Source organism: Lissotriton vulgaris, chromosome 12 (assembly GCF_964263255.1).
Source record: "Lissotriton vulgaris chromosome 12, aLisVul1.2, whole genome shotgun sequence".
Taxonomy (NCBI): Eukaryota; Metazoa; Chordata; class Amphibia; order Caudata; family Salamandridae; genus Lissotriton; species Lissotriton vulgaris.
The window spans coordinates 24955235-24982642 of record NC_141700.1 but is presented as its reverse complement, the minus strand read 5'-3'; the positions used below and the strand labels follow the sequence as shown (position 1 = coordinate 24982642).

General features: G+C 44.4%; 1 protein-coding gene across 1 annotated transcript in view; it reads right to left on the bottom strand.

The window, feature by feature from the left end:
- Nucleotides 1-27408, bottom strand: part of LOC147673102 (small conductance calcium-activated potassium channel protein 2-like) — a 385836-nt gene that overhangs the window by 138646 nt on the left and 219782 nt on the right. The window contains exons 3-4 of the mRNA XM_086946805.1: nucleotides 26876-26971; nucleotides 7273-7691 (exon numbers count right to left, since the gene is read on the bottom strand). Of these exons, the coding sequence (XP_086802931.1) occupies nucleotides 7273-7691; nucleotides 26876-26971 (515 nt within the window). The remainder of the gene's footprint in view (nucleotides 1-7272; nucleotides 7692-26875; nucleotides 26972-27408) is intronic.

Here is a 27408-nt window from a genome sequence, read left to right as displayed (position 1 = left end):
ATACAAAAGGAGATCTTTGCCCAATATTCAGAAAATATAGGATTTCGAATAGGGTGCAAGCTGTTAACCTTCTAATGGGTTTGATGAACTTAGACATAGCCTGCGCCATGGGGAAGTTTATGTGTAAAGTTAAAGTGTTCCTCAAGTGTACAGAGTAATAAACGTATGTGTTCCCTGAAGATGTTAGGAGATGGTGTAACTGAAAGATAACAGTACTGTACTTATTCTATTGGAAATATTGGGCGTATAGGGATGAACTGTTGGTTTCAACTATTTTATAATAATATGTAACTTTTATTTTTATTGTCATGGGTCTTTTTGTGTGAGGAACATGTGCTATGTGTTTTAGAACTTGATTTGCCCATGGTTTTAATAGAAGGAATAGATGTAAAGTGCATACTTTTATGGTTGTAACAAACTAAATAAAGTTTTATTGATTTATTGATTGATCTAGAACAGACCTGCTTCCAACCGGTCCTCTCCTTCTCTGGAACAGAGACACATCCCATCTCTCGGGACATTCCACTCATTTTCCCTCTTCCAGTTTGATTCATTTGCATATGTAAATGAAAAGCAAACACTTAGGTGCACTGAGCCCAAGTCCAGAAGATCTGACCTGGAAATGCCAGCGGTGTCCTGCCAGCAGGGCGGGGCATCTGCACTCACTGTCAAACCACTGCCAGGCTGCTCCCAGTGCCAAAGATGCTGATGTGAGGGGGTATGACTTACTCCTGAAATGGCGGGATGGGTCAAAAGTGCTTTAAGTACAATTGTTGCACATAGGGCCCAAAGTCTTAACACTTCTACTACTACTCCTACTACTAGTGCTTTTGGTAACACTGCTACTACTAAGCTCCTGCTACTGCTACTACTACTGATATTGCTACTACTCCTATTGCTGCTACTACTTGTGCTGCTCCTAGTACTGCTACTACTACTACTGACACCGCTACTACTCCTATTGCTGCTACTACTGCTCCTAGTACTGATGCTACTACCACTCCTACTGCTTTTACCACTACTTCTAGTGCTACCTGTACATCTACTCTTAATACTTCTTCTCATACTAAGTCTGCTTTTACTACTGCTAGTAATAATAATAAACCCACATACACAATAACAGCACAAGCAATCGGAATATAAACTTATTGTTCTTGCACACAATATTGGTTGTATTAACAAGATTCTTTTAGTAACCGACATTGTTATCTTCATAATATTTATAGGCAGTTATACTACCTCTAATGATTACATTGATGGTATTATTATGATTATTTTACAAAATTGCATAATAATAATAATAGTAATGGGAATACACTCACTATATCATCGATAGTATTGTCATGAATACAGAAATTATCATCAATTTTGTGATTACCATTTTTATGACATCACCAACACTGTCGTTAATATTATATTAAAAATATTACTAGCACTGTTACTACTAATACTTCTACTAATTAAAGCAACAAATGCACTTATATTTGTATTATCATTTTTACTATGCCATTGTTCATTTTAATATTAAAGCTAGCAATACTTTCCTAAACAAAATGAATGACATTATTATTTTGTTGTTGCTTTTATAATTAGTATTATAACTATTGTTAATATTATTATGTTGTTATTGTTCTTATTATCATTACCACTTTTATTATTATTATTTAATTATTATTAATGATACTACTAGTACCACTCATACTGATGACAGCTCATGTTTCGATGTAGCCCTGACTACTACATATGCTCTGTCTTCCCACTCCCCATCTCGATGACGCTCTCGAGCGAGCTCCATTCCTCGCGTACGGAGCTACAACCCAGTGCAGAGTGACCACAAGCACGCTCCTTGCTAGCATGGAGGTAGCCATCAAGTGCAAGTGCCCTCGAGGTGGATTCCTGCTTACAAATCCCACTTCCTTGCTTTATTGATTATGCATTGATAATACTGTGAATCACGAACCAATCAATGGCGGCAGTCGTAGCGCACCATCCAGCCCTTTGTTCGCAAGAGCGATGCGTGGGCGGTCTGAACCTTCCACCTAAGTCAGATGACGTGATGTTGAATCCTTACGAAGGATTCTACTCCACTATTATGTTGGGGTTTACTAAATCACCCACAGATGTACTTTCCGATCAAGGCCACAATTAGAGCGACACCTGACGTCCCATGGACTTAAAATAAACTTAAGGAGATGTGTTAGAATGTTTATCTTAGAAAAGAGCATTTTGTTTGAAACATTGCATGTTTTTTAGGCTTGTGGAACAGAAGCGTTTCTAAAAATGCATTCATTACTGAGTGACTTGTGCTATTTAGGTCGGTTTATTATGGGTCCCCCCTATCACTGGTTGTCCCTGGTGTCATGCGCGAGTGAAAGATTCAAGCGCATATCTGCTGTGAAATAACTGAAATGTGCATAACACGAACCGCCTCAATAAAACCCCAATTTTAAATCCCTAAGTCTCTTGGGAACATTTTTTCACAACTTGAACACTCTTGATTTTGAAACACCTCGGATCCCTAACTATTCTAAAATTCCTGATTCTACGAAAACGTTTTGATCCCTTGTAACAAAGACCCTGTCTTGCACTATTCCTCCGATAAGACTCCGATTCTTAAATCTCTCTTTCTTTTTGAAAAGTTGGGGCCCATACAAGACCCTGTATTCCGTAGCCTCTTTTGAAGTTGAAAGTATGGGTGATCGGTTCTGAAATTCACCAGACCCTGTCAACACCTTTAATTCCCCTACAGCGAATGCTCAATTCTGAAATCTATCATAGAATTCGGAAGCCACTTCTCAAATCTCCGGTACCTCTCAAGGGTTTCATTAGCCATTCAGAGACTCCTACGAATGTGAACCACTGAGGATTTACCGTAAACATCTTCTCAGAAGTGACGTAGTCTTCTAAGGAGGGGTGTTTGCTTCTGAAAAACATCCCTTAAGATACGAGGTGTATTGCCTGAAATACTTGGGTCTTCCTCACTCATTTGTCTTGAAATAATACCTGTTGTCTTGCCTAAAAGATTGGTAATATCCCTTAAGACAATTTATTGTTTAATCCAAGAAAGTATTCAAAGGAGCAGAGAGCGGCTGAATTCAATCTATCCTGAAGGGTTTAGTGTTTTTCTATGAGACTACAAGTGTTCTCGGACAACCTGGACACCTATTTAACCTGATCACGTGTCTGCATGATACATAAAACATTATCCACATGTGGGTGACTGTTTCTAACTCGTACACGCTCCATAGTACTTGAACTCTCTCAGTGGCCTGCATTAGTAAGTAACGGTCAATGACTCTTTTAAAATGCATTATTGGTAGGTTTCTTGGAAATATTCTTTAGTCAACTGTATATTCAGTTAATGAATAACCCATGGTAATAACGAAATCTGGAAAAACTGAGGCCCTTGGAGACTGTGTAAGAAATAAGAAACAGGGACTTGGAGGACTAAACTAAGCTAGGGGCTTTGCAGGGGAGCTAAATCCAGTTATGGAAACACTGCACCATGGTCCAATTTGTTTTGTGTGAAGGGGAGGGGGGTGTTACACTCTCCCCCAGCTAATAAACAGGAGACCCTTGAAAAACACAGAGGTTCCATTGCACACTTGTCAGCAGCGCCCATTACTACAAGGTTCACGCAAGCACCCCCCTCGCCCACTGTCAACCCTGGAGGCAGCTAATCTTAAATTCTCAGCAGGCACAAGCCTCAGCCCAGAGGAGGCAGCTAGCGTGCAAGAAGGAGGAGGCAGTTCTTGGAACCGGCGGCACTCACAGGTACTCCCTGGGAGCAGCAGGGCAGTCAGAGAAGGGAAAACAAGAGCAGGTTAATGAGCACACAAAGGCGAAGGCAGCATTGGCACAAGGCGCGCAGGCGAGCATGGAGGAGGGTGGATGCTGGCTCTCTTGCCATCTGGGCCTAGGTCGGCCATCTTAGGTGAACTGCACTCTGCTGAGCTCCAGAGGTGGGCAGCTTAGCTGTGTTGTGTGATGACCCGGAAGCGGCGTTGGGGGGTGGGGGAGTAAGGAGGCCAACATGAAAAGAGTGGCAGTCGGTGCAGTGGGCGTTCCTGTACACTGTGGAAGCTCAGAAGCTGTGATGTCATTGGAAAGGGGCTTCAGTGGGGTATGCCATTACAGGAGAAATGTCACGGGGTGATGAAGAGAATGGCTCTGAAAAGATTGATGGAGGATCAGAGGGATGAGAAACGGCAAAACAGTACAGACATACTGAATGGGGGCCCACTAACCACACCCACAGTCCACCAGCCGAGGCTGCTTATCTACAGAAGGTGAACAAGGAAGGACAGCTGTATCCCCCCCGTGGAGCTTTGAGGACCAGGGTTACATACGGAGGCTCTGCACTGGTCATTGGGAACCAAATGTGAAGGAAAGCTTGGATTTTAGGAATATTCATCCTCACACCTCTGCCAATGGCATTAGATGTGTTTAAGGCTAAACAAAAGTAAGCAATGGCCCATGTCTCCACCTTCCAAGGGCCCCGCTGGGAAAGTGAACCTTCTCTCCTACTCATTTCTGTATGTTTGTATTATAAAATGTAGTTTATACTTCAATCTCTGTGACACCCTTCTATTTCTCATATGCAAGGAACTGTTTTGATCTAAAATAAACTTTTTTAATGGATGTGGAAGGAAACAAGCAAAATATTTCTGTGCAAAATGTTTGTAATAAACTCCCAAACATCACTCACATTAAAAAAAATTAAAGGGAAACAGTATTTAAAACAGTCTGTTTAAGAATTATTTAAGGGCATAATGGCAAGACTCTGCAGAACAGAGCAGGCTCTATCAGGGGGCCTGCTGAAAGGCCAGGGCCCTGGGCCAGATCCCACATTGCCTATGCCTTAAAACGGCTCTATGATGGCAGCTGACTTCCAGTAGGTATCTGTGGCGAAGGTAGGGTGGACTTACCCATGTATCTCACATGCCCACTAGGGCCCCTATGCTGCTCTGCTGCCCTGGACCGCCTCAGAAGCTCCCAGGCTGGGTGGATAGGCAACATGGGTGTAGGTTTGTGTCAGGCCCCGTCTGAAGCACCCATGGTTCTGCGTGTGACTTGGGCCACCTCTGTACACACATTTCAAGCTGGTCCAGGGTAAACAAAGCTCTGATGCTGGCTGTGAACCCCCAAACTTTCAAAACACATATACCATGGAGGCTATCCACAGGCTATGGGGCCTCAAGGGTGAGCTGGCCTCCAGCCAGAGACTGTCCCATACAAAAGAGCCACCCGAGTGAAAACAACTATAAAGAAATTAAAACGGCACATTATGCACCATGCTCGTGTTACGTCAGCTAGGTCATTCTGGTGTACCACATTGTTTTTTACTTTATTTTCATGGATCCAAAGTTAGATAGAAGGGCCTCCCTGACTCCAGGGTGTATGCCCGCTCCTCATCAAATGGGGGTGGTTGAAGAGCGAGGGGAGTCCTATGATGAAGCATGACACCTGGTGGTGTGTGAGGACATCCCTTCACATGCTTGTGCATGTGCGATACTAGGCTGAGGTAACATGAGCATGGTGCAAAAAGTGATGATTGAATATCTTTATAGTTTTTGCCACTCAGGTGGCTCTTTTGAAACCCCAAACCAGTGAAGTCCTGCTGTGCCTGCATAGTAACATTGTGACCAGAGGTAAATTTGCTCCCACAGACCTCCATCTAATAAACCAGTAGGGCGGGGCATTGAAGGTCATATACAACACAATATTGTTTTTTATAAATATGAAATGCTGGGATCCCTCATTCTATAGGTCCAAGGCCTCCCGGTCAAATCCCTTTCCACTCGATTTTTCAGAGCTGCACGGGTCGTCCTACACTGAGCTATTCTGGGAGGAAATCACCGGGCAGCCATCCATTGTGTATCAGGACTCACAGGAGTTAATACCACTTCACCCACTGCTCTATGTGTGATCTTGGGAAGAGACTTTAGTTTTGCGAGTCTCTAAAGCTGCCCCGCTGGAAGTGCTTAAAAACTGGATATCTGAATAGAGGAGGTGATATGTTAAAAGGGGTGATATGAAAAAAGGATGCGTTGTGGATGGCTTGTTGGCTGCCCCCAGGCTCCTAACCCAAGCTCTCTTTACAAACACTCACCCACACCTACCACAGAGTGAGAGTGGAGTGGTTGTCTGCACACGACAATGTGCATCTGTGAGCTGCCTGCCTGCAGGGGCTGCCTCCTCCCCTCATCTGGGTCTTCCGTCCCCACTGCTCTCACTGTGAGTGCACTATCGCCCTGTTGGGGGCGCTGCACAGCACACGAGACCAACACCAACGCTCAAACCGGGGAGCCAAGATGGGTGCAAACTTTTACCCACTGTAAATGGACAAAACATTGACCCGTTTTATGAAAAGAAAAATGATGACATTCCACCCCCCTGCAGTTTTCCAAAGTGTTGCTTTAAAACTATGTGGTGGGTAATTTGGGGATAAAATGAGCAGAGAACTCTGAAAAAGGTGTGCAGAATTATTTTGGAAGTGCATACATATATGCTTAAAAAGCAAACAAGCATCATTCTTTAAAATTGCATACAGCTCTTTCTTTTTTATAAATGCCAAATATGTGAAATATATACTGAAAGTGTCAAGGCATTTTTTGCTCACTGCATATGAAACACTTTACAGGAGTGTGTAAATATATTGTGTAAATATATTTAAAAAAGAGCAGACTTTTCTTACAATCCTTCTGGACCAGAGTCATTAGAACGGGTATACTAACCTTTTTAAACAATGTGTTGTTTTTTTTCTAACGCTGAAGAGGCTATTGTTTTTGGAATTGATTATCTGGCGGACATCTTGCCCACCAGTGCACCTTAGATATCGTTTGAGGATCAATACTGCTTGCCCAATCACGCCATGATGACCCTTGTAAAAAACAACCCATTTGTGAATTTCCTATGGGGGGGGGGGGGCAGATCCTGTGTTTGTAAATTCCAATTTCTCTTTGGATATCTATATTCTGAAATGGTGTACCTTTAATCTTGTGAAAGTTCAGGGTTTGGTTTGGAGGCGAGTGCTGCACAGGGTGGAGTTGGGGGTGTTGGGTAGCTTCTTTCTGTCTAGAAAGGTCATGCCCAAAGAGATCATTCTCCAGATGCCATACTTGGGTGCTGCTGAGAAACCATGGAGACATCAGAGCCAGTTTCCTGTGCCCAAATCCAACATGAAGCGCCCTCCCAAATTCTGAGCCTTGAGATGCCACTGCGCACATGGAGCATGCATTTGGTTGGCGGGACAAGCTCATGCACACCTACCTCTCACACACCCGCACCGTCCAGGCCGCAATGATCCAGGAAGAGATGCTGAAGACCAGCAGCACGGTGCCAGGGCAGATGGTCATGAGGGTCTTCATGACGAAGCGGGTGTTGAAGTTGATCTTGTTGAGCGCCCCAATACTCCGCGAAGAGGCATCCGTGAAGAGCTTACTGTGCAGGAGCATCACGCGGCCAATGAGGTAGAGCCGCAGGAACATGGGGATGGACAGGATGATGTCCACATCAGCGTCCGCCACCGAGGTGGTGTAGGTGAAGGCTAGCCGTGCCGTCCACGTGAACAGATACTGCCCGGGGATGGGGTGGATTGCGCAAACGATCAACTCCAAGCCGATGAAGAAGATCCGCTCGTAGGTCATGGCTATTCTCCAGTCATCGGCGCCATTGTCCACCATGAACAACTGCAGCAGAAAAGCCATGGGTGTGGGATAGAGGGAGGAAGGGCGAGAGAGAGAGAGAGAAACAGAGAGAGAGAGAAATTGGGAGAAAGAGGGAGAAGATAGAGAGAGAGTGAGAGAGAAATAAGGGAGATAGGGAGACAAGAGAGAAATGAATTGAGGAAGAAAGAGTGGAATAAAGGGTGGAGTGACAGAAGAGAGAGATTGAGGATTGAAGAGAGAAAAGAGAGGGAGAGAGAGAAATCAGGGCAGGGAAACAGAGGGACCGAAAGGGAAGAGAGAAAGGGTAAGAGAGAAATTGGAAGAAACGAGAGAGTGAGAATTGAGGAGATAGAAAAAGAAGAGATAAAGTAAGAGAGGGAGAGAGAGAGAGAGGGGGAGGAGAAATCAGAGAAAAATAGACCGGAGAGAGAAAGAAAGTGGAGAATGCGGAAAGAAAGAGGAGCAAGGGAGAGATGAGAGAGAGGGGAGAGAAAGAGAAAGAGTGACGGAAATTGACAGAAAGTAGGAGAGATATAGAGTGATAGACAAAAGATGGGGGAATGGAATTGTGAGAGGAGAGATCGAGAGTGATGCAGGAGTCCGCGAAGGAAGAGCGAAAGAGGCGAGGGCAGGAAAGCGAGGAGAGAAGGACCAAAAATACATCAGCGACAGAAAAAAAGTGTGAATAAGTGTACAATTATTATCCACCCGTTTTCTGCAAAAACTGCATCCATCATCTATCCCTCTATGTCATCCATGAGGCATCCTGTTATCTGTCCTTCAGCCATCCATGGATCCACCCAATTTCTCCACACAAATAACAAATGTATTTGTAAAGCACACATTCATCTTTTTGGGTGTTCTTAGCACTGTATAACAGACATTTGTTGTTACCCATTTTTTTGTACTCCTTTTAAGGTTGTATCTGTTTTATTGTTTCCATTAATAACAAGGTGCACAGGTTGCAATTGCCAGATGCACTTTGAACATCGCATTAAAATGGTTAGAGGGGCAGAAAGGGAGGAGGGGGAGGGAGACGAAGGTGGAGGGAAAACTGGGGAAGGGAAACAAACACATTTCAACAATTTGCACATATAAATCTAATCATTTCTCCGTGTTTGACATGCGAAATCTCCAGTATATCCTGTACTCCTCCCTTTCGGCCTTTACACGTGAGTCGGGTGCTATGGTAGCTGTGAGCCACAGTAGCTGCAAGTAAATCGGCAAATGAGTTCCTTAAAAGGATCTGACAACAATTTCAAACAGGGTCCCCACTTTTTCTTAAATTTTGGCAATGTGTGGTCCATTACTGCTGTCAATGTCTCCATAGTTAGCAAGCCCCATAGCTTATGTACACAGTCTGTATGTGTGGGTATGGAATCAGGCCCAGCGCGAAAGCAACACCTGTTTGGTGGCGCACAGGGACATTGTAATGGCCTTTCCCTGGGCTGAGCGCAAAGGGGAAGTCAGCACATCAGGTAGTCCTAGTAGGCCAAAACTGGGAAATTGAGGTATCTCCGTATCAAACATTGCATCTGTATATGTGAGTATGTCGACGAGTATCTATGTAATTTAGGGCAGTGCCATAGTAAGTGTGATAGGGTGCCCGAGTTGTTGCAGTGTCTCCAGCATCTATCCATCGCTTGCCCGTTTCTACTTAGCTGTTCGGGAGGGTGTATTATATCAGAAGTGAACAATTTTTAACAGAGATACCCTACTTGAGGCTCCGCCCAGCGAAATATGCGCCTTCTGTAAAATATCGGTCCATTCTTTGTCTGAGAATTGACGCTCGCATTCTTGTTCCCACCTTGACTTAACTGGGGAACGTAGTTCTCCCAAAGTTGTGTTTAGAAATGTGTAGATATCTGATAGTACCTGCCGATCGTCCCACCATGATAGCAGTCACCATTCTAATTGGGTCAGCTGTCTGCTAGGGTGGGTATGTTGTGGGGGTGTTACCCAGTGCCGTATCATTGAGTAATGCCAGTCTTTCGAATCTGGCAACCCAAAGTCTTTTTGCATCTGAGGGAAGTTCAAGAGGCGCAGCACATCAAACGGGTCCCCAATACATGTGCAGTTTGATTCTTGCCAGGGGTGGAAAGCCTTACCATCTTGCGCCGGTGGGAAATCTGGCTTCCCTATGATTGGCGTAAGGGGAGAAATGGGAGTAGAAAGTTATTTTGAAACGAAAAGTCTGTCCCATACACCCATGGTCGCCCAAACTACTAGGGAGATATATACCCCGGGGGGTTGGTGCCTTTGTGGAAGCCAAGGGATTTTCCAGATATGAATCCCAGCGACTGCCTGATCGAGGAAGCCCCAGTGTTTTTCTGTGTATGGTCGCTGCCATTACGCCAAGAAGCGCAATTGAGCGGCTTGATAGTAGCGCAAGAGGTTGGGTATGCCAAGCCCACCCTTTACAACCAGGAGGATGGCCAGTTCTCGCGCCATTCTTGCATGTTTGCCACTCTAGATGAAAGTTTCTATGGACTGTTGAATTTTGCTGTAGTGGCATTGTCTGCATGTAGAATCGGATCTTGGGAAGTAGGGACATTTTAACAGCCACAATTCTCCAAACCCAAGAAAGTGGTCTTCCATGCCATGATTGTATCAGGGAGTGCATCGTACCCAATAGAGTAGCATAATTGTATGATACTGCCTTTCTGGTGGTTGGGAATAGTTGGATCCCCAGATAGGGAATTCCTTGTGAGACCCAGGTGAACGGGAATGCCTAGCTGAGAATACTTGGTTGTCTTGTGAGATAGTATAGTTGAGAGCCTGGGATTTAGGCATGTTCACTTTGAACCCTGATGCCCCCCCAAATCGCTCGAGTTCCTCCAGCAGCGGAGGCAAAGACTGGTGTGGGATGGTGATGGCCAGAAGCACGTCATCGGCATATAGTTTTATCCTGTGGGACTGACCAGCCATTCTAACACCCTCTATGAGGGGACGACCCTGTATGCGCTCCGCCAGCAGCTTCATATAGAGCACAAAGAAGAGCGGCGACAGAGGTCACCCTTGCCGTGTTCCCCTCGAGATGGGAAACGGGGAGATGTAGTGCCATTAACCCGGACCACCGCCACCGAGTTGGAGTAACGGGCCCACACCCATTTCTGAAACTGGGGACCCAGACCTGTGGCCTCTAGAACAGCTGTAGGAAGGACCAATGTATTCGGTCAAATGCGTTTTCAGCATCGATTGATAGCCGCATTGTGGGGACCTTGGACCTCCTCGTTTTACCTACTAAGTGCAATATATTCTTGGCATAAGGTAATAGATTTTACAATATTTACAAATGGTAGCATGTGCTCTCATTGGTAGCACATCACTCTTTGTAAGCATTCCAAATGGACATTACAGTATTGGTGCCCCTCAAGGTTAATGACCTATACCCCACTACCTAAGGTGTCAAACCACTGGTGTCTAAAAGCACCCAGTGTAAATGTTCAACATAAGAGTAAACCTTGGCACTCTAATCAGTTCAGATTAATTCATAGATATTTCTCTTGTTGTTACACGAGTCAAATTCAATGGACAAAAAACAGTTTTTGACTTGTTCGATTTAATAAAGATATGGAACATCCAAGTTTGACAATGTGTTTGAGAGAAAATAATTTCAATAGCACTATATTTCATAGATGGAGGGCACAATTCAGTAATTCTCCTGTAAGACGTTGGACCGGCAGCCGACATGTGTTTCGTTACAGAGTACCTTTTTCAAGGCTTAAATGAGTATTGAATAAAACTCAGAAGTAATCCTTAGATGTTCAAAGTCTTCCAGTTAAAAGTTGACCAGTTACCTATTTGTTTATTTTATATCTCTTGCCAGGAACGGTTGTGGCGCCACACACTTTCAGTGCATTCAATATTTATCTTCAGAAGCTAGAATAACTTGTGTCTTATCGCATCGTAGAACAACAAAAATTCCTGTGCAACAATATGAAAGGTCTATGACCTACTCGGGACAGCCACTACATATGGCGGAATGTGCATGGACAGGGGCATATCATAGCCCTATGACGTTGTCTTTTTATATTATTGTACAGGATTTTTTGTTGTTATATGATGCGATAAGGCTCAGGAATGGGGGAAGCTTACCTTAGACTTTATGGCCCATAAACTGGATCGTTCTCTGGAAGGTTATTTAAATCTCATAGAACTTGCAAGGGACAGGAAACTTTATATCCAGTTTAAGTTTGGCACCCTGCCCTTGCATGACTTCACTGGAAAATGGAACAGCGGTACTGAGCCCATACGTAGTTGCCCTGGTTGCAAAAACTATCAAGAAACCTTAGCCCACGTAATATATGCTTGTCTGCTGTATGCTTCGTAGAGGAAAAACTGGCTGACCCCGATCTGCAAGCAGTTGGGAACCGACAACTATAGGACTGCGCTGAGAATCCTGAAGTCCAATGCCAGGCCACCGTTTGTGTGTGCTGTGGCAAAGTTCCTGGGCCAAATGTGGGGTATTAGAAGTAGGGCTATGGTGGTGAATGACAATTGATTTTATATAATGATTTTAACAGGTCACAGGACCCTTAGTATCCGAGGAATGGTGGTTTACACCGCTAAATCTAATGCATTATGGAGTAGCATTTTTACCTTTCTAATGTACACAGCAGTTATGGCTACCAACATGTAAGACTGCTGTGGAGGCTTACAAGGATATAATTTATTGTATTCACTGTAACATTTTATTGTATTTATATCTGGCCAATGCTTTAAATAATATTGGTGGCCATCTTTTATTGATCTTTTTAGGCTCGTGATTAATTTATGTATTTTATTGTATCATATAATGCCACAATATGCATATTGTGGAGGAACTTTTATGAGAAAATGTCTAAATAAAGTTAATACAAAAACGTATGCTTGATGTTGTCTCCGCACGTGCGCCCAGGGGTAAAACCTGATTGATCCGGATAATTAAGACCCGATATAAGACGACCCAGTCTAGTTGCCAGGAGCCCAGTGAATAGGTTTGCATCAACATACAGCAAAGATATGGGGCGGTATGGGGGGCAGAGTTGGGGGTCCTTCTCCAGCTTTAATAAAACTATTATAGTGGCTGATTTCATGGGTTCGGCAAGGGCTCTCTCTATACTAAAGGAATTGTTTAGGCGGGCCAGGACGGGGGACAGCCGGGTGGCAAACATTTTATAGAATGCCGCTGTGAACCCGTCGTTGCCTGGAGCTTTATCTAGCTTAAGTTTCTTTATGGTGTCAAGCACTTCTTGGGATGTGATATCTGATTCCAATGCAGCCACCACATGTTCCGGGAGCTTTGCGACAAGGGCCTGCTCTAAATATGGAGCACAGTCGAGGCAAGAGAGTGGGTCTGCGCTATAGAGCGGTGCATAAAAGCTGCCAAATTCCGAAGCTATTTCTGAGTCTATTACTAGGGGACGAGAAGTGTGGTCTAACCTCTTAGGTGCTGCGCCTATTCCAACGGCCGACGGCGCCACTACCTCAGGAGTGCTGCCGTCGGCCGTTGGACGTTCGAACCTCACCTGCGCAATGGAACGTTCAGCACTGGAGCTGGACGTTCCATAGCTGCTAAGAGGCTAGTATCTGGGAGATACACTGTTTATGCGTCTGTGCTCGTAGTTTATGCACTAACATTCTTCCCGCTTTGTTTCCTCCTGCATAGAATCTTTATTTTGTGCTGAGTAGAGCTACTCTGCCAGGTCAATGTCTAATGCTCTAAGCTGTTTCCTAAGCGTTGAGAGTTGGCAACGTATCTGTGTGACTCTTCTAGTTTCCTCACCTGTAGCTCTTACTGTACGCGCTTAGCTTTCCTATCCTTGTTTAATAGCGAGGCTATTGCTATACAGTTCCCCCTCACCATGGCTATGAGGTCGTCGCAGAGCATTACATTGACTCCTTTTATAGAGGACAGGAAGATTAAAGTCTTAGAGGACCCAGATGGGATTGGAAACTGCAAGCACTCTGGGGTTCTGGGAAATGGGCAGAAAAGCTGTTCATTATTCTTACTGGTGCTTGGTGATAGTAAAGACAGCACCTTCATAACCAGACACTACAGGAAGCACCCTCACACCCCTCATAGACCTATTAGTCATGCTGTGGCACCATCAATCACACAGCTCGCGTCTCATTACTGACAGAAATCAAGCTCCTTACTCTCTAGCAGTCTCACATTACCAACATCACTTTCACACCCTTCACAGACTAGCAGCAAAGTTAGTACATCTGCTGATAACTGAACGGGCCTCTTAATTGACTGATGAGTTTGTAAGTGTTGTATTGTCGATGGGCAAGTGGTCAAATGAGTCAATGGGTGGATAAATAGATGCATGAGTGGGAGAATGGGTGACGGAAGCATGGATGATGAGTGACTGAGTGAATGCGCAGAAGGATGAGTGACTGCACGGATAAAATCACTTAGGCATTTTTTGTCACAGGGCAGACCCATGACATTTGCCATTGCTTGTCCACTTCGACTACCTCATTTTAATAAAATCAGTATCAAATATCCTGGGTGGTGTGGGAGGGAAGGGCTGAAATATGGCTTCATAGGCTTTGTTAGTTTATTAATCTTGACAAAGGATTATACAGGACACTGTTTGACAGATATATTTATGAGTCCATTGACCCAATTATGGGGTCCTGTAGAACACTGGACAGGCATAATAATAGTTTGTTCCACTCTTCCTTTCCAGGGCCCAAAGAAGGGTGTTCCTGTCAACACCCTCAAACAAAGGAGTACAAAGAAAGTGGTAAGTATTGGGTCCTTGAAAGTCAAACTCACAGTCACCAAAACACCTGTCTCTCAATGTGCGGGTACCTCTCCCTCTCCTCCCTCTATAGTGAAATATACAAATTATTCTGGCCCTAAAGTTAAAGTGTCAGGGGATTGGGACTACTTTCTTAGTCACCAGAAAGGAAAGATAATAAGTGTTTATGAGGAATAAGGAAAGAAAATTGCCAATGTCACTATAAAACGTCTAGTCGCCTTACTCTCTGGCTTCTCTCTTTCTTGCCCACCCTTTTTCAACCAGTTTCAGACCAAGTCAATCACCGCGCAAGCCGCAACTCTCCAGAGTTGTATTAGGGTACTGCATCACATCTAGCGGAGTCCACCACTTTTTGAAATAGCTTTCTGTGTCTTTTTTGATCACCATAGCCGCAGCGGGTCCCTTTGTCTCCTAGATCTAATGGACATTCACATTTCACTCCACCTCGTCTCTGTCCTGTGGTTGCCACACTTTTCTCTCCTCCTCGTCTCCATCCCACAGTTGCCGCTCTCTCTCCCCCATGTTTGCCTGCCCCATTTCTGAACTGTTTCTCGATGTTCCTCTCGAGCCCACCATCCAATCAGTCTTTCTTATAATAAGCATGGCCCTGTCCCCTCCTCCTGTCGTCAGTGTTTTAAAGTTAATGTCGCTTTCTTGTCTTTCTTCTGATCTTTTGTCCTTTTTCTTTTCCAGGTGCCCTCATACATGATGTTCGTATGTGATGTGGAGGGGAACTGAAGTCACGTTTGTCAGGTAAGAGGGGGTGCAGGAGGGGGTCTCTTCCCATACCTCCACCTCTACCTTCTTCATTGAAGTAATGGATCTACTACATATCAGTATATACAGCAGCATTTATCTGTTCCTTCCACTTACAATGCTTGGTTGTGAAATGGAATGGTTGTAGGGCCAAGAACCAGCATAGAATGAGTGGATTATTACTTTTATTACAAGACATTCACTCAAGAGGGGCATGGTTAATATACAAGGTGAATTTCTAACTTTCAAGATAATATTGAAGGGCTTCTTTAGCCCATTTCATGCCTAAAGCTACTTTTTCTATTGTTGCAAAATTCGTTTAGCAGGGAAATCGTTTCTGGCTATATACCAAGTGGGTTTTTCAATTCCCTCTCTATCTGTCTGGGATAGAATTGCACTCAGTTGTACTCCAGTGGCATCAGTTTGTAGGATTAACAGTTGCATAAAATCAGTACTATGAAGGACGGGGTCAGAGGTGAGGGCAGTCTTTAGCTCACAGAAAACATCTAATATTGTCTGGGAGGGATAACCCAAATTCCTTTCAGCTTCCTTACCCTTTTTCAAGCGATCAGTCAAAGGGGTACCTAATCACTCATAATAGCCTATCAATCCATGGAAGGCACTAAGATCTATTTTTGTCTTCGGAAAATGTACATTATGAATACTTGCGACCTTCTCTACCTAGGGTTGTATCAATCCTTCTTCTAACAGGTAACCTACATATTTTGCCTGTCTCGCTTGTCTTTGGGTTTACCTTGAGACTTGTGGAATCCAATGTTTGAAGGACCTTTCCTAATTGCTGGGCATGAGTTTCTTAGGTAGGCTTGTAGATGACAATATAATCAATATAAGCCGCAGTATAGGCTTAGTGGGATGCTAATAATATATTCAGCATTGGTTGAAAAGTCACCGCGCCCCAGTGAATTGATATAACCCCCTGGAGTGGAGAAAGCTGGGGGTTTTTTTGTCTTCGGGATTACGTAAACTCTGAGAATGGGGTATGTGTTGAATTTAGATATTTTATTCATCTCCCTAAAGTCAATACAAAAACGTATTTAGCCATCGGTTTTTGGGACTAGGACAATATGGGAATCCCACTCACTCGTTGATGGCTCAATAATTCCCATGCTTAGCGTTGATTGTACCTCATCTTCAATGGCTTTCCTATGGGCCAGAGGTATCCTATGAGGCTTCAATTTTAACGTTTTCCCCTGGCTTAGTATGAATCGAATGATAAATCATATGGGTCCTCCCAGGTGGTAGAAAATACCCTCTTATATGTTTGTAATTGTTCAAGCAATTCTTGTTGTTGTTTCTTTTCTAAATCAGGGTTTATACATGTCTTGAGTAGATCAGGTTTTCAGAAAGGGAACCTAAGAGGGCTAGGCGTGGGCCCTCCCATTTCCTTAATACATTCACATGATAAATCTATGATGCCTTTTTCTCTTTGTCTAGTTCCATTTTGTATGTGACTGGCGTGACTCACTCTAAAACCGAAAAGGGGCCATGCCATTGGCACATCATTTTATTGTCAGAAGAGGGCAACATCAACAATACTAAATCTCTGGCCTTAAATTCTCTTGAGTTTTGCGGTTTATCATATTGTTTTTTGTGTGTCTGTTGAGCATGTTCTAAATATTCTTTTCGTTATTTCTCTAAACTGATTCAAGTGTGTTTTGAGTCCTGACACATACTCTACCAGGGGTTTGAATCATCTTTTTCTTTCTCCCAGGACTCCCTGACCACTTCTAACAGAGTATGAGGTTTGCATTGAAATACCAATTGAAATGGCAAGAACCCTGTACTGCTTTGTTCTTGGCATATACTTGCAATTAGAGCCAGTGGTAACATCTGTTCCCACTTTTGTGCTTCTAGATCTAAAAAATTGTTTTAAGTAGTCTTCAATGTGGCATTATACAGCTCTACCAGACTATCCGTTTGAGGTTGGCAAGCAGTTGTACGGATTTGTTTATTTCTCAGTTGCTCACATATCTGTTTAATTAATTTGGAGGTAAAAGGGGTTCCCTGGTCCGTCAATATTTCTCGGGGAATTCCGACCCATGCGATTAATTTAATCATAGTTTTTGCAATAAGGGTAGTGGTAGGGTGGTCTAGGGGAATAGCTTCAGGATAAAATGTGGCATAGTCCACTAAAACATTGCTATACCCACTACTAGATGGTATCAATGGACCAATAATGTCCATCCCCTCACAGGAAAAGAGTTCCTCAATTATCAGTAAGGGTAGTAAGGGGGCCTTACTTGGTTTAGCTCGACTATGCTTTTGACAAACTGGGCATTCCCTACAGTATTTCTTGATATGACAAGATACTTGGCCAATAAAAAGCGTCCTAGTATTGCTTTCTCTGTCTTCTTTGGTCCAATGTGCCCTTCTATTCTATGGGCCAAGAACAGAACTTTATCTCTAAAGGAAGTAGGAATGAGTAATTGCTTAGGCTGGGTATCTCCCTCTCCGTGATACAATAAACTGTGTTGTGTGAAAAACTTGGGACTGACCCTATGAGGATCATCTTCTTCCTTAGCTACATTCCGTGCCTCTCAGAACTGGGGTACTTCAGTTTGTGCTGCCAGAAAACTCCTATCGGATTTCCAGATACAGTCTTCCTGATAGACTGGCATCGCTCTTGATATTTTGTGTTTTTCTGCTTTGCTTTGTTTCCTACTTTTCCTTTCCTTTGGAACAGGCCACTCTTCATTTCCAATTTGGGGAAATGGGGTCTTCTTCCACCAAGACTCTCTCTCTTCCTTTGTTTCCCAGACTAGGTTTTCTAGGCTTGGGTAATCAGTACCCTCATTGAGAGGTTCTGGGAGCTGGGGTATCATCCCTACCATAGAGGCACGCTCAAGCCATTTTCGTGTTGTAAAGTATGCTCAGCAACAGGATAGTTCTTTTTGTGCCCGTGGACGCACTGTATGTGTGCTGCCCCAATTGACTCAGGGATACATCTCGGATGACCTGTGGCCTAATAACACACTGGTAACATCTGGTTTCTAGATGTGCTGCAACAGGGTCCCGGTTAACCTTCATTAAACAAAGGTGGGATGGTTTGGTTCCCGAAGTGGTATAATAAGTTCTTGCTACTCCGATTTCCATTGGATCTTCTTTTTGTGGAATAGCCAGGCAATGTGTCCCACCTTTCTAGATTTATAACATTGAGGCCCCTGTTGTATAGGTCAGGGCCTGGGCCCAGGCACTATGATTACTCCCTTCGGTTTCCGTGAGCTTCACTGGCTGTGTCTAGGGTTACATTACTATGTTGCCGGACCCACTTCTGGATAGGGGGATGTAAAGAAGCTAGGAATTGTTCCACATTCACGTTTTTCCATGATTTCCTCTCTGGTGGCGTTGTCTGTGTTCAGCAACCTGTCCGTCTCATCTCTCGCCCTATAATACAGGGCTCTGTGGGTTTCATCAACGCCTTCCTTAATGAGTCTCAACCTAATTTGGTAAGTCTCACTGTCAACCCCTAACCTTTCCCGGATACTTTTCTTAATATCAGTGTATGTAGTAGTCCCTCGAGGATTAGCAGCCTGAAACACTTCTGCAGGTCTTCTCTAAGCAGGGATCCTACATACTGGCCTGACCTGTTGGCTGCCATGCTGCCACTTGGGCTATTTCAGAGAACAGGGGTCTTCAGGAGTTTCAATAGAAAAGATCGATAAAGTTATAGACCACAATCAGTACTATAATTCTGTTTCCAAACCCAGCCGGGTGACGAAATGTTTAATTTATGATCAAAAAAATGGTTGACCTAGAGAGGGTTATATACAAACATTTAGATAGGGTACAATCCTGTACCTATCCCAAAAGTCCGAAAAAACATATAGTAGAAAGGTGGGTGAGACAAGAAAAAAGTTTTACAGGCAGAAAGGTTTTTGGAGCCAACTGTCGCTTGCAGGTTTTTAGACAGTTGTAGCAAGTTTCGACATACAGTATCTACAGGTTAATATACAATAAATTTCCTACAACACCATTCAAGCGTCAACGTTTCGATACCCTGGCTCCTAATGAACCGGGATCATCATCAGGACTATATCAATCATTGCCTGTTTGTATTGGGATGCCTGTGGGAGAAAAGGGAAAAAAATTGAAAGCAGCATAAGGCATCCGCCTTGAATAATAGACATATAGAGACATTTGTAGAAGCGAGGTCCATTTGTCTGTCTTTTTACAATTTAAAACGGTTGAACTGGATCAAGAGTGCGTGAAAAGTGTATTACAAACTCATGCAAATTCGGGATGTGCTCATGTACAGCCGTCCGTCGCAGAGAGTAACGAGGTTACTGTGAATGGTCGCAGTAGCTGACTAGGTTGGGCCATGCTTGCATCTACATTACATCATGGTCTGTAGAGTGATTAAGAGCCAAGCTAAAAAGTAAATCAATTTGAAGGGCTCGCGGCCGTTGTGACGGCTAAAAAGCGACGCAGTGAGTGAGTGAGCCTATAGGTGACTAATTGACAAATAGAAGCACAAATAGGCGATTACATGTTTTAGAATCATGCTTCTCGTGGCAAGGGTGAAATGAGCATTGCAGTGATGGTTTAACCCAAGTGCTGGGTTGTGACAGGCACGGTTTGGTGATTTTACGTGAATAGTGCTGAGCATACGAATTGAGGCACTTCGGGGGTGCCACTGACCTGCCGGGTTCAATTTGAGGGTCTTGGGCAGGTGTGCAATTGGGCAAGGTGCCCAGGTGGTCAGGGTGCCTAGAAAGGGAAGCATACGGTCAGCGACCAATTGATGACGGATTGGTATCACGTCAACGGGTGCCGGGGCAATTTTTACCTTATCCTAGTTGCAGTGGCGCTTACAATGCGCCGTAGTCTCGTGGATGGGTCCTCCTTGAGTAGGCTCGAGGGTAGGGAGTGCGCCACTCCGTTTGGTGAGCTATCGCTGTATTAGGCGTTCAAGATGCTAAGGGGAAAAAGGCAGTATAAGTAAATGGCCGTGGACGCAGGTCTGAGAGTCCCGTTCGGGGCCATGTTCGTCCTGCAGTTGGGGGGAGGGGGCGGGGGTTCGTAAGATAGCGCTTACCTTAGGTTGCAAGTTGCTTGTAGCTGGGTTAGAGGTGGAAACACAATGGTCTCTCTCCTCAGCACAAACGGCGGGGTTCCGCTTCTGTTGTGTGACTCGGCTGGTTTCCAAGTGGCTTTAATAAATCGCCATCATGGAGGAAGGACTTAGCCATTCATGCGGCGGTTGCGGCAGCCATTTTGGAGTGGTCAGGAGCTAATTGATGGAAGGACTAACCTAGTGCCTGAGGCCTCAAGGGCGGCCATCTTGGAGTGGCCTGATATTGTCGGTGGCAGTCGTGATTGCGTGATTGTGATTATACTAAGTGACCAAGTGAGAGATTCACGGTGTTAACTTCAACCGTGTTTATACCGAGTGAAGGATCGTGCTCATAGGAGTGAAGGACTAACCTGTATTTCTCTAGCATATTTTTACGCATCGGATTATTTACACAGGGTAACATTACTTTCATGTCATTTTACTTTCATGTCATTATAAGGAATGAGTCGTGTTGAAACGAACAGATTATGTTACACTCAACTAAAAGTGATTAATAAATTCCGTTCTTTGAGCGAGGAGGGCATCTGGCATCGGGCCCATTGTGACAACATTTGTCAATGTATGAAAAAACAATTCTAGGCTCAGAGAAGTCCAATCCTCCGTCCGGTTTAATCCATTGCGGATTGAGTCCAACATTATTATGCATTTCAGTTCCTCTTTGTTTAGGAGACTTGCCATGCTGCCTCCTCTTTGGGGTAGTTTTAATGCCTTTAGAATCGTCCAGCGGATATCATCTTCGTCGTGGTTTGCAGCTGTAAAATGTTCTACCAGTGGAGCATTCAGTGTCCTGCACCTGATGCGGCTTCTATGTTGGCAAATGCGCGTTTTGATTTTTTGTGACGTTTGGCCAACATACACTTTGTTGCAGGGACATTGAATGAGATAAACAACATTACTTGTGTTACAGTTAGTGAGAGTGTTACTTCTAAACGTGATGTTGTTGAACACTAATGTTTTACCTTCAATGGTCAAATTACATACAGTGCAACCCCCGCATTTGACATGTCCAACAATGGGGGACAGACCCCATGCAGCTTCAAGAGTAGAGGATTGATTAGGGCAAGTGAGCGCTGCTCGGACCAAATGGTCCTTTAGGGGTAAGCCTTCAGAGTTAATGAAGAAGAAGCCAGGGTCTTCACCTTGGACATGTCCATATCGGACACCTTGTGCACCAGTCTTACAGTTCCCTGAGCTGTCTTCCCGGCTGACATATGCTGGACCAATTTCTTAAAAAGCAGAGCTACCTCTGGGAGGTCATGCAGGAGTTCATCAAGTTGTGTTGTGCTCCCCGAGGTAGGTAGTGTTTGGTTTCCAGGCTGTGTACGTAAAGAGAACAGATGGTTTCTGATCCGCTAGGCTGAGGGGTCGTCTTCCTTTCATTGGACAGAGGCGGAAGGACAGGTGGACACCCGAGACCCATTACTAGGGTCCCTTTAGAGGTAACGCGCCGCATCGGCACCTCCGAGCCTTACTTACAGCCTCGAAGGCTGTAATACAAGGTCGTAGAGAGATGTAATCCTTGTCTTTGTGGCGCGATGGAAGCAGCCTGGATCCGGTGTCTGGGTCACCAGAGGTCACTGGCACTGGCACCTGATCCCCCACCCCCACCACATCCCTCTCGATTTCAGGTGCGCGTATACTCACGGGTATCGAGCTGCTCATCTGGTGAGATGGGACAGGTAAGAATGCTCCGAAAATAGTTCAACATCTGCCAGCCAGCTTAGTTGGACACAGACCTAGAGGCGAGGATGATCGGTCCTTCTCTTGGTTGGACAGCTAACGTCTCTGTGACGTCACTGAGTCCGGAGCATCCCATGGGGATTTCAAGAGCAGGGACATTATCAGTGGTTTAACCCAAATAATGCATGAGTGGTGCACCACCCCACAGAATTGGATATGCCTCAGTGCTGTGCCATATTGCAGAGAGATGCACCGCGGGTACCCGTGTACGCTGGAGCTGTAATACCAGCTCAGGGTTGCAGCGTCATCATAAACCAAGGACGAGTGGTTTGTAAAGGACACCAGAACTACCACATGTATGATAGCAGAAGAAACACGCCCATGAAATGTTGGCTTTCTAAGCACTGCCCTTTAATAACCATATACGAAGATATGTACCCTCGGTGTGTGTACACGAGGCTGCTAAACCGAGGTAAGTGGTTTACGCTCATTGCCCTGGTTGGGGTAAGTCCAACCGGCTGTGCCATTATTTCCTGCAGGTGATGAGGTCATGTCTCCTGTCCTACCGCAGGGCAGCAACTCATGCTCAGCTATTCATCTGGATACACCGCAAGGACCGGCGGGTCACAGTCACAGAGCAGGAACGTGTGCTCCCTCTCTGATCGCCGCTTCAGACCCCTTCCCACTCCCCCCACCAAGGCCCCGACTTTAACTTGCCAGCTGCACCGGTTGCTAAAAGGAGTTCTGTCGAGCTGCTAAACCACGCCTGCACCCCCTCTGACGCCAGTATCCCCACCATAGAGCATTCAGATGGAGGGCATTGAAGCCCACCGGAAGCCCTGCGTATCTCCACCCAGGCTCGTTACCAAGGAAAGCGACGAGAGTGACTCTGAGCTGGCGGGATGAGCTCTGATTTCTTCCTGGGTAATCCCATTAGTTCGCTTGCAAACAAGAACAATGCCCCGTGCAGTCTCTCTGGGTATGCAACTGCCAGAACCAAACCATGTGATCTAAAGTTACAGATACCTGCATCTTTGGTTTAACATTTAGCCTCCAAAAATTTGACACGTTTATAAATTGTGCATTAGGTGAAGGTAGCAAAGTTCTGTAATCCTTTAACCTTTTCTTGAACCTTCACATTCCATATGCTGATTCTGGCCTTGTGCAGTAATCCTGTGCCTGTTTTTCGAACCTTCGCATTACTTATGCCACATTAGCCCTTGTGCAGTAATCCTGTGCCTGTTTCTTGAACCTTCGCATTCCTTATGCCACATTAGCCCTGGTATAGCAAACCTGTAGCCTTTTTCTTAAATCTGGTTTTTGCACTCAGACACTGATTAGGACCTCAAATATTACATCATTCATGGCATGTTAAATGACATCACTTGTTAGATGTAAATAATAAAATTGTTCAAAATGATAATAAATTCCGCATCCCATCAAAACATTTAAAGCAAAAAAAGTTGCCGGGCATGGAGAATCAGGGCAAATGGGGGCTGGGTGTGTATGCCATGAGTGGTGTAATAACGGAGGTCCTAAGAAGTGCCTGATGGGAGCTCAACTGATAGTTATTTGACTAAACTATAACTGCAGAATTCCAGTGGTTTTAGTTTTTTTAATGTTAGTTCTTGTCTCACTTCAACACCTAACTATAATGTCACTTTAACCTTTGCTTTTTCAGTGGAAATTAAAAAAAAATTATATATGTATATATATGACACTGATTTTTTTGTTACGTTAACAGTGCCTTGTAAATCGCATACTGTCTTCAATGAGGTCTCTTGGTGCTAGGAGCAGAGCTGGAAGAACAAAGCATTACTGGGACAAAATATACTTCTTCCGTTTCTCGTGAAGAGGATGGTGGGCTGAGCAGAGAACAATTTCCTCCTCCTTTGGCTCCTTTTGAGCGTGGAATTGCTCAAAGGAATTTGTCGCAAGAACAAAGTAACCTAGCCGGATTCTTATATCATTTACTCTTGCATTTTAAAAACCTGATTAATTACAATAAATTGCTTGATAAATGACGCACAAAACTTTAAAAGTGGTCTGCCGCAGATTAGATAGTTTGTGTAGAGGACAAAATATGCAATGTAGCTCCTTCTTCATGGGGCAACTAATACTACGGGGGCGTTTTGAGGAATTTGCAGTCGACGCGTTGGGGAAAATGCTGAGGTAGACTGGTTTTGGCAGAAACTTAGTGATGTGACAAATCTGATGTCTTTGTCAGGTGGAGGATGATACCACTGACAGAACTTGCAATGTCATCTCCGAGTCATAATCTATCTTAGCGCCTAGACTCCTTAAAGAATGTATAGGACTGGACAGCGGTCTGTCTGGTCTCCTTGAACTTTCCCATATGGGGAATAGAAAAGGGTATGGCAGCATGGACACGTACGAAGCGGTGCAATTGGGATTCTGAAAACTGGTGGGATAAATGCTGAGTTGACCCCTAATGGGGGGGGGGAGGGGTGCAAGGGAAATGGAGGGGAAGGATTCCCTCTGCTGTGCATTGGTTAATGCCCGCTCCATGATAAAACATAGCACTGAGATTTGGGAACTGATAGTTGGGGCACAGTTAGACTGTTGGGAAAGGAAAAGATTTGGGTCCTGACCTGGCAGCTGCCATTTCTCCAGCCTGCATTGCGATGAGACTAGATCGGGCTGCTCAGAGAGGAGGGGACCTAGCTCGTATTCTCAAGGACTACTTGAGTTGCTTCTTAGTAACCGATCAATACCTCAACTGTTGAGGGGTGTGAGGTGGGTTATTTTAGATATATATATATATATGTATATATATATATATATATATATATATATATATATATATATATATATATATATGTGTTTTTTGTTTTTTTCATGGGAAATTATGAGCCGTAAAAGATAGGGCTCAGTTGATGGCTCAGTTTTCGGAGGGAAATACCCACGCACACTGGGTTTCTTCAATTCCTCTGCTTCCCTATCCATCTGCCGTTTCTTAAGGAAGTTTTCATTCACCCAACACAGATTTCCTCTGCACATATTCTCTGGGTTGGTGAATAATCAGCACTTCCCAAGTCCACAAGGCAATCTCTTACATACTTAAGCCAGGGAATACGATAAAAGTGATCCAGGTAAAGGCAGTTAAAATATCCTTACTTACTGCGATTCCCTCCCTAAGACATAAATTCATCCACAAAAGATAGTGAATGGTAAGATAACAGATCAGAAAGAAAAGCCAAACCCAGTTCTTCGTGGACTATAATAGAGGGGATACACTACGGTAGACATAAAAGATTTGAAAAATATTTTAAACGACTTGGAGTTCCTCGTGCTCCTTGTAACCCCATTTCTCGCTACCATAACCCACCTTAGTAATGCACTTGGCCTTGTAGATCTTCAAGGGGGGCCCAATAGGTCTGGTGCCCAACCTACATGCAAAATTAAAGATGGCAGTATTGGCCCTGACAAAGTCCTACGGATGAGGGGACGTCAAGTCATGGCAGCGTCAAACACTACACTCAGTTATGAGAAGACATTGGTCATAGGGAACGGCATCAATCCCACCACAAATGCGTAGGGTTTGCTGGGTCGTAAAGCTACTTCATTACAAAGGATTTGTTATTGTTCACTAGCAGGTCCTAATTTTCCATAAAGCGGACAAATGAGGGCAATAACGTGTGCAAACCCCTGGCTGTCCTTACCATGAGGATCACATCGTCTGCATACAATAGTACTGGAAGGCTCCGCTGGCTCACTTGTGGACAGTCAGTTTTCATCTTCGCAAGGGTCTGCTCTAAGTTACGGATGTACAGATTAAAAAGGAAGGCGGCTATAATACACCCCTTTCGGACCCCTCTCTCAGTTGTGAGCTGGCGGGTGACTCTCAGATCCTTAATGAATCGAACCACTGCCTTTGTGTCCCTATGTAAATCCCTCAAAAAGCATACAATGTCTGGGATAACTTCTAACAGCAACATGGTCGGCCAGAGCTTCGATCTATTAACTAGGTCGAATGCTGAGGAGGTTTGTGAAGCACTGCTGTTGGACTATGACCTTCACACAGGTTCACAGGGTCACCTGAGTCCAGATAATGTGATTGTCAGATACCTGATTGTGATGTCATGACTAAGGCACATTGCAAGTTACTTATCTGTGGTGGCCACTGTGATTAGGTCTGCAAAGCATTGCCTCCTACTGGATACCTTCAGACTGGTCCTTGGCCGAGCATGGACAACTTGTGAGCCCATTTTTCTATTTCATTTGCTCTGGATTATTGGGACTTTGGCTAATCCATTCCTATGTTCCCATGAGAGAAGCCTTAGCAGAACACACCATTACTTTGAGTGGGATGATCTGTCAGCTTCCGGCAGCTTCCCCTGCAGATGCTTGCGAACCTTTCATTTAAAAATGTATACAGTTTCCGCCAGGGTAGCCATTTAGAGCAAGGCTCCCAAAACACCCCACCTCTAAACACTGATATTAGTATAAGACATTAATGTGAAGCGGATCTGGAATACAGCTATGCTGCATTTAATATAGGAACAAAAAAGCTCAGATTCACAAACATGTTCACGTGTAGCATATATTGACATCCTCTAAAATCTGTTCAGTTTTCAAAAGTGCTCCGAGGTAAAACTGGCATCTTATGTTCCTAGTAACTCTGTTCAGTATTCCTCCTTACAGTTATGTAGAACTTGTTAAAGGCCCTTTCTACTGCACAACCACTTCTGGCTATGTATCTCATAAATTGGGAATAAGCACACCTCCCTTTAGTGTAAGAGGTGAATGGAAATGAGGCCTATTTCATCTAGGTCCTCATCTTTATTCATACCGTGGGGTAACTTTGAGTCTTTCGCTGTTAGTGCTTGTGGCTCTGAACATCCCACCTAGATGAACATGGGAAGAACACACATGCAAAGACGAAGTGTGGCTCTTACCTGGATCTCCCTGGCATGGTACATGATAACGAGACCCAGCAGGATAGCCGTGGAAAGGCTGATAAGGCATTTCAGTGCAAAGGAGTAGGAAGATTCCTGGAGAGGGAAATAAAGAGAGAGGGTGGAGTTTAATGGGTATTATGCAGCGTTTGTTTTTTAAAACTCTGAGGCAACAGTTCCCTCACACTACTTGATGCTAGAGAGGTGCCAAGTGACCACTAAGCTCAGTGGAGGTAAAGTGCACTGCTCATGGCATTTATATACCAGTTCTGTAAGGGAGTAAAGCATGCACTGCTAATTTACTGTCTGTACTCTTCCTGTCTTATATGTGTGACTCAATGATGCTTGCACGGCTGCTACATTAATTTACCTAGTGTGTGTGTGTATGTGTGTTTGTTTATGCGTTTTGCATATGCCCCGTGTGGGCCCTGAACTATACATGAGCCCAGCTTACACTGTACTACAAGTATATGTTCTGTTTGTCAGAGATGAGGTTTGCACTGCTCTGGTCCTGGTTTTGTGTGAGAAGAAGT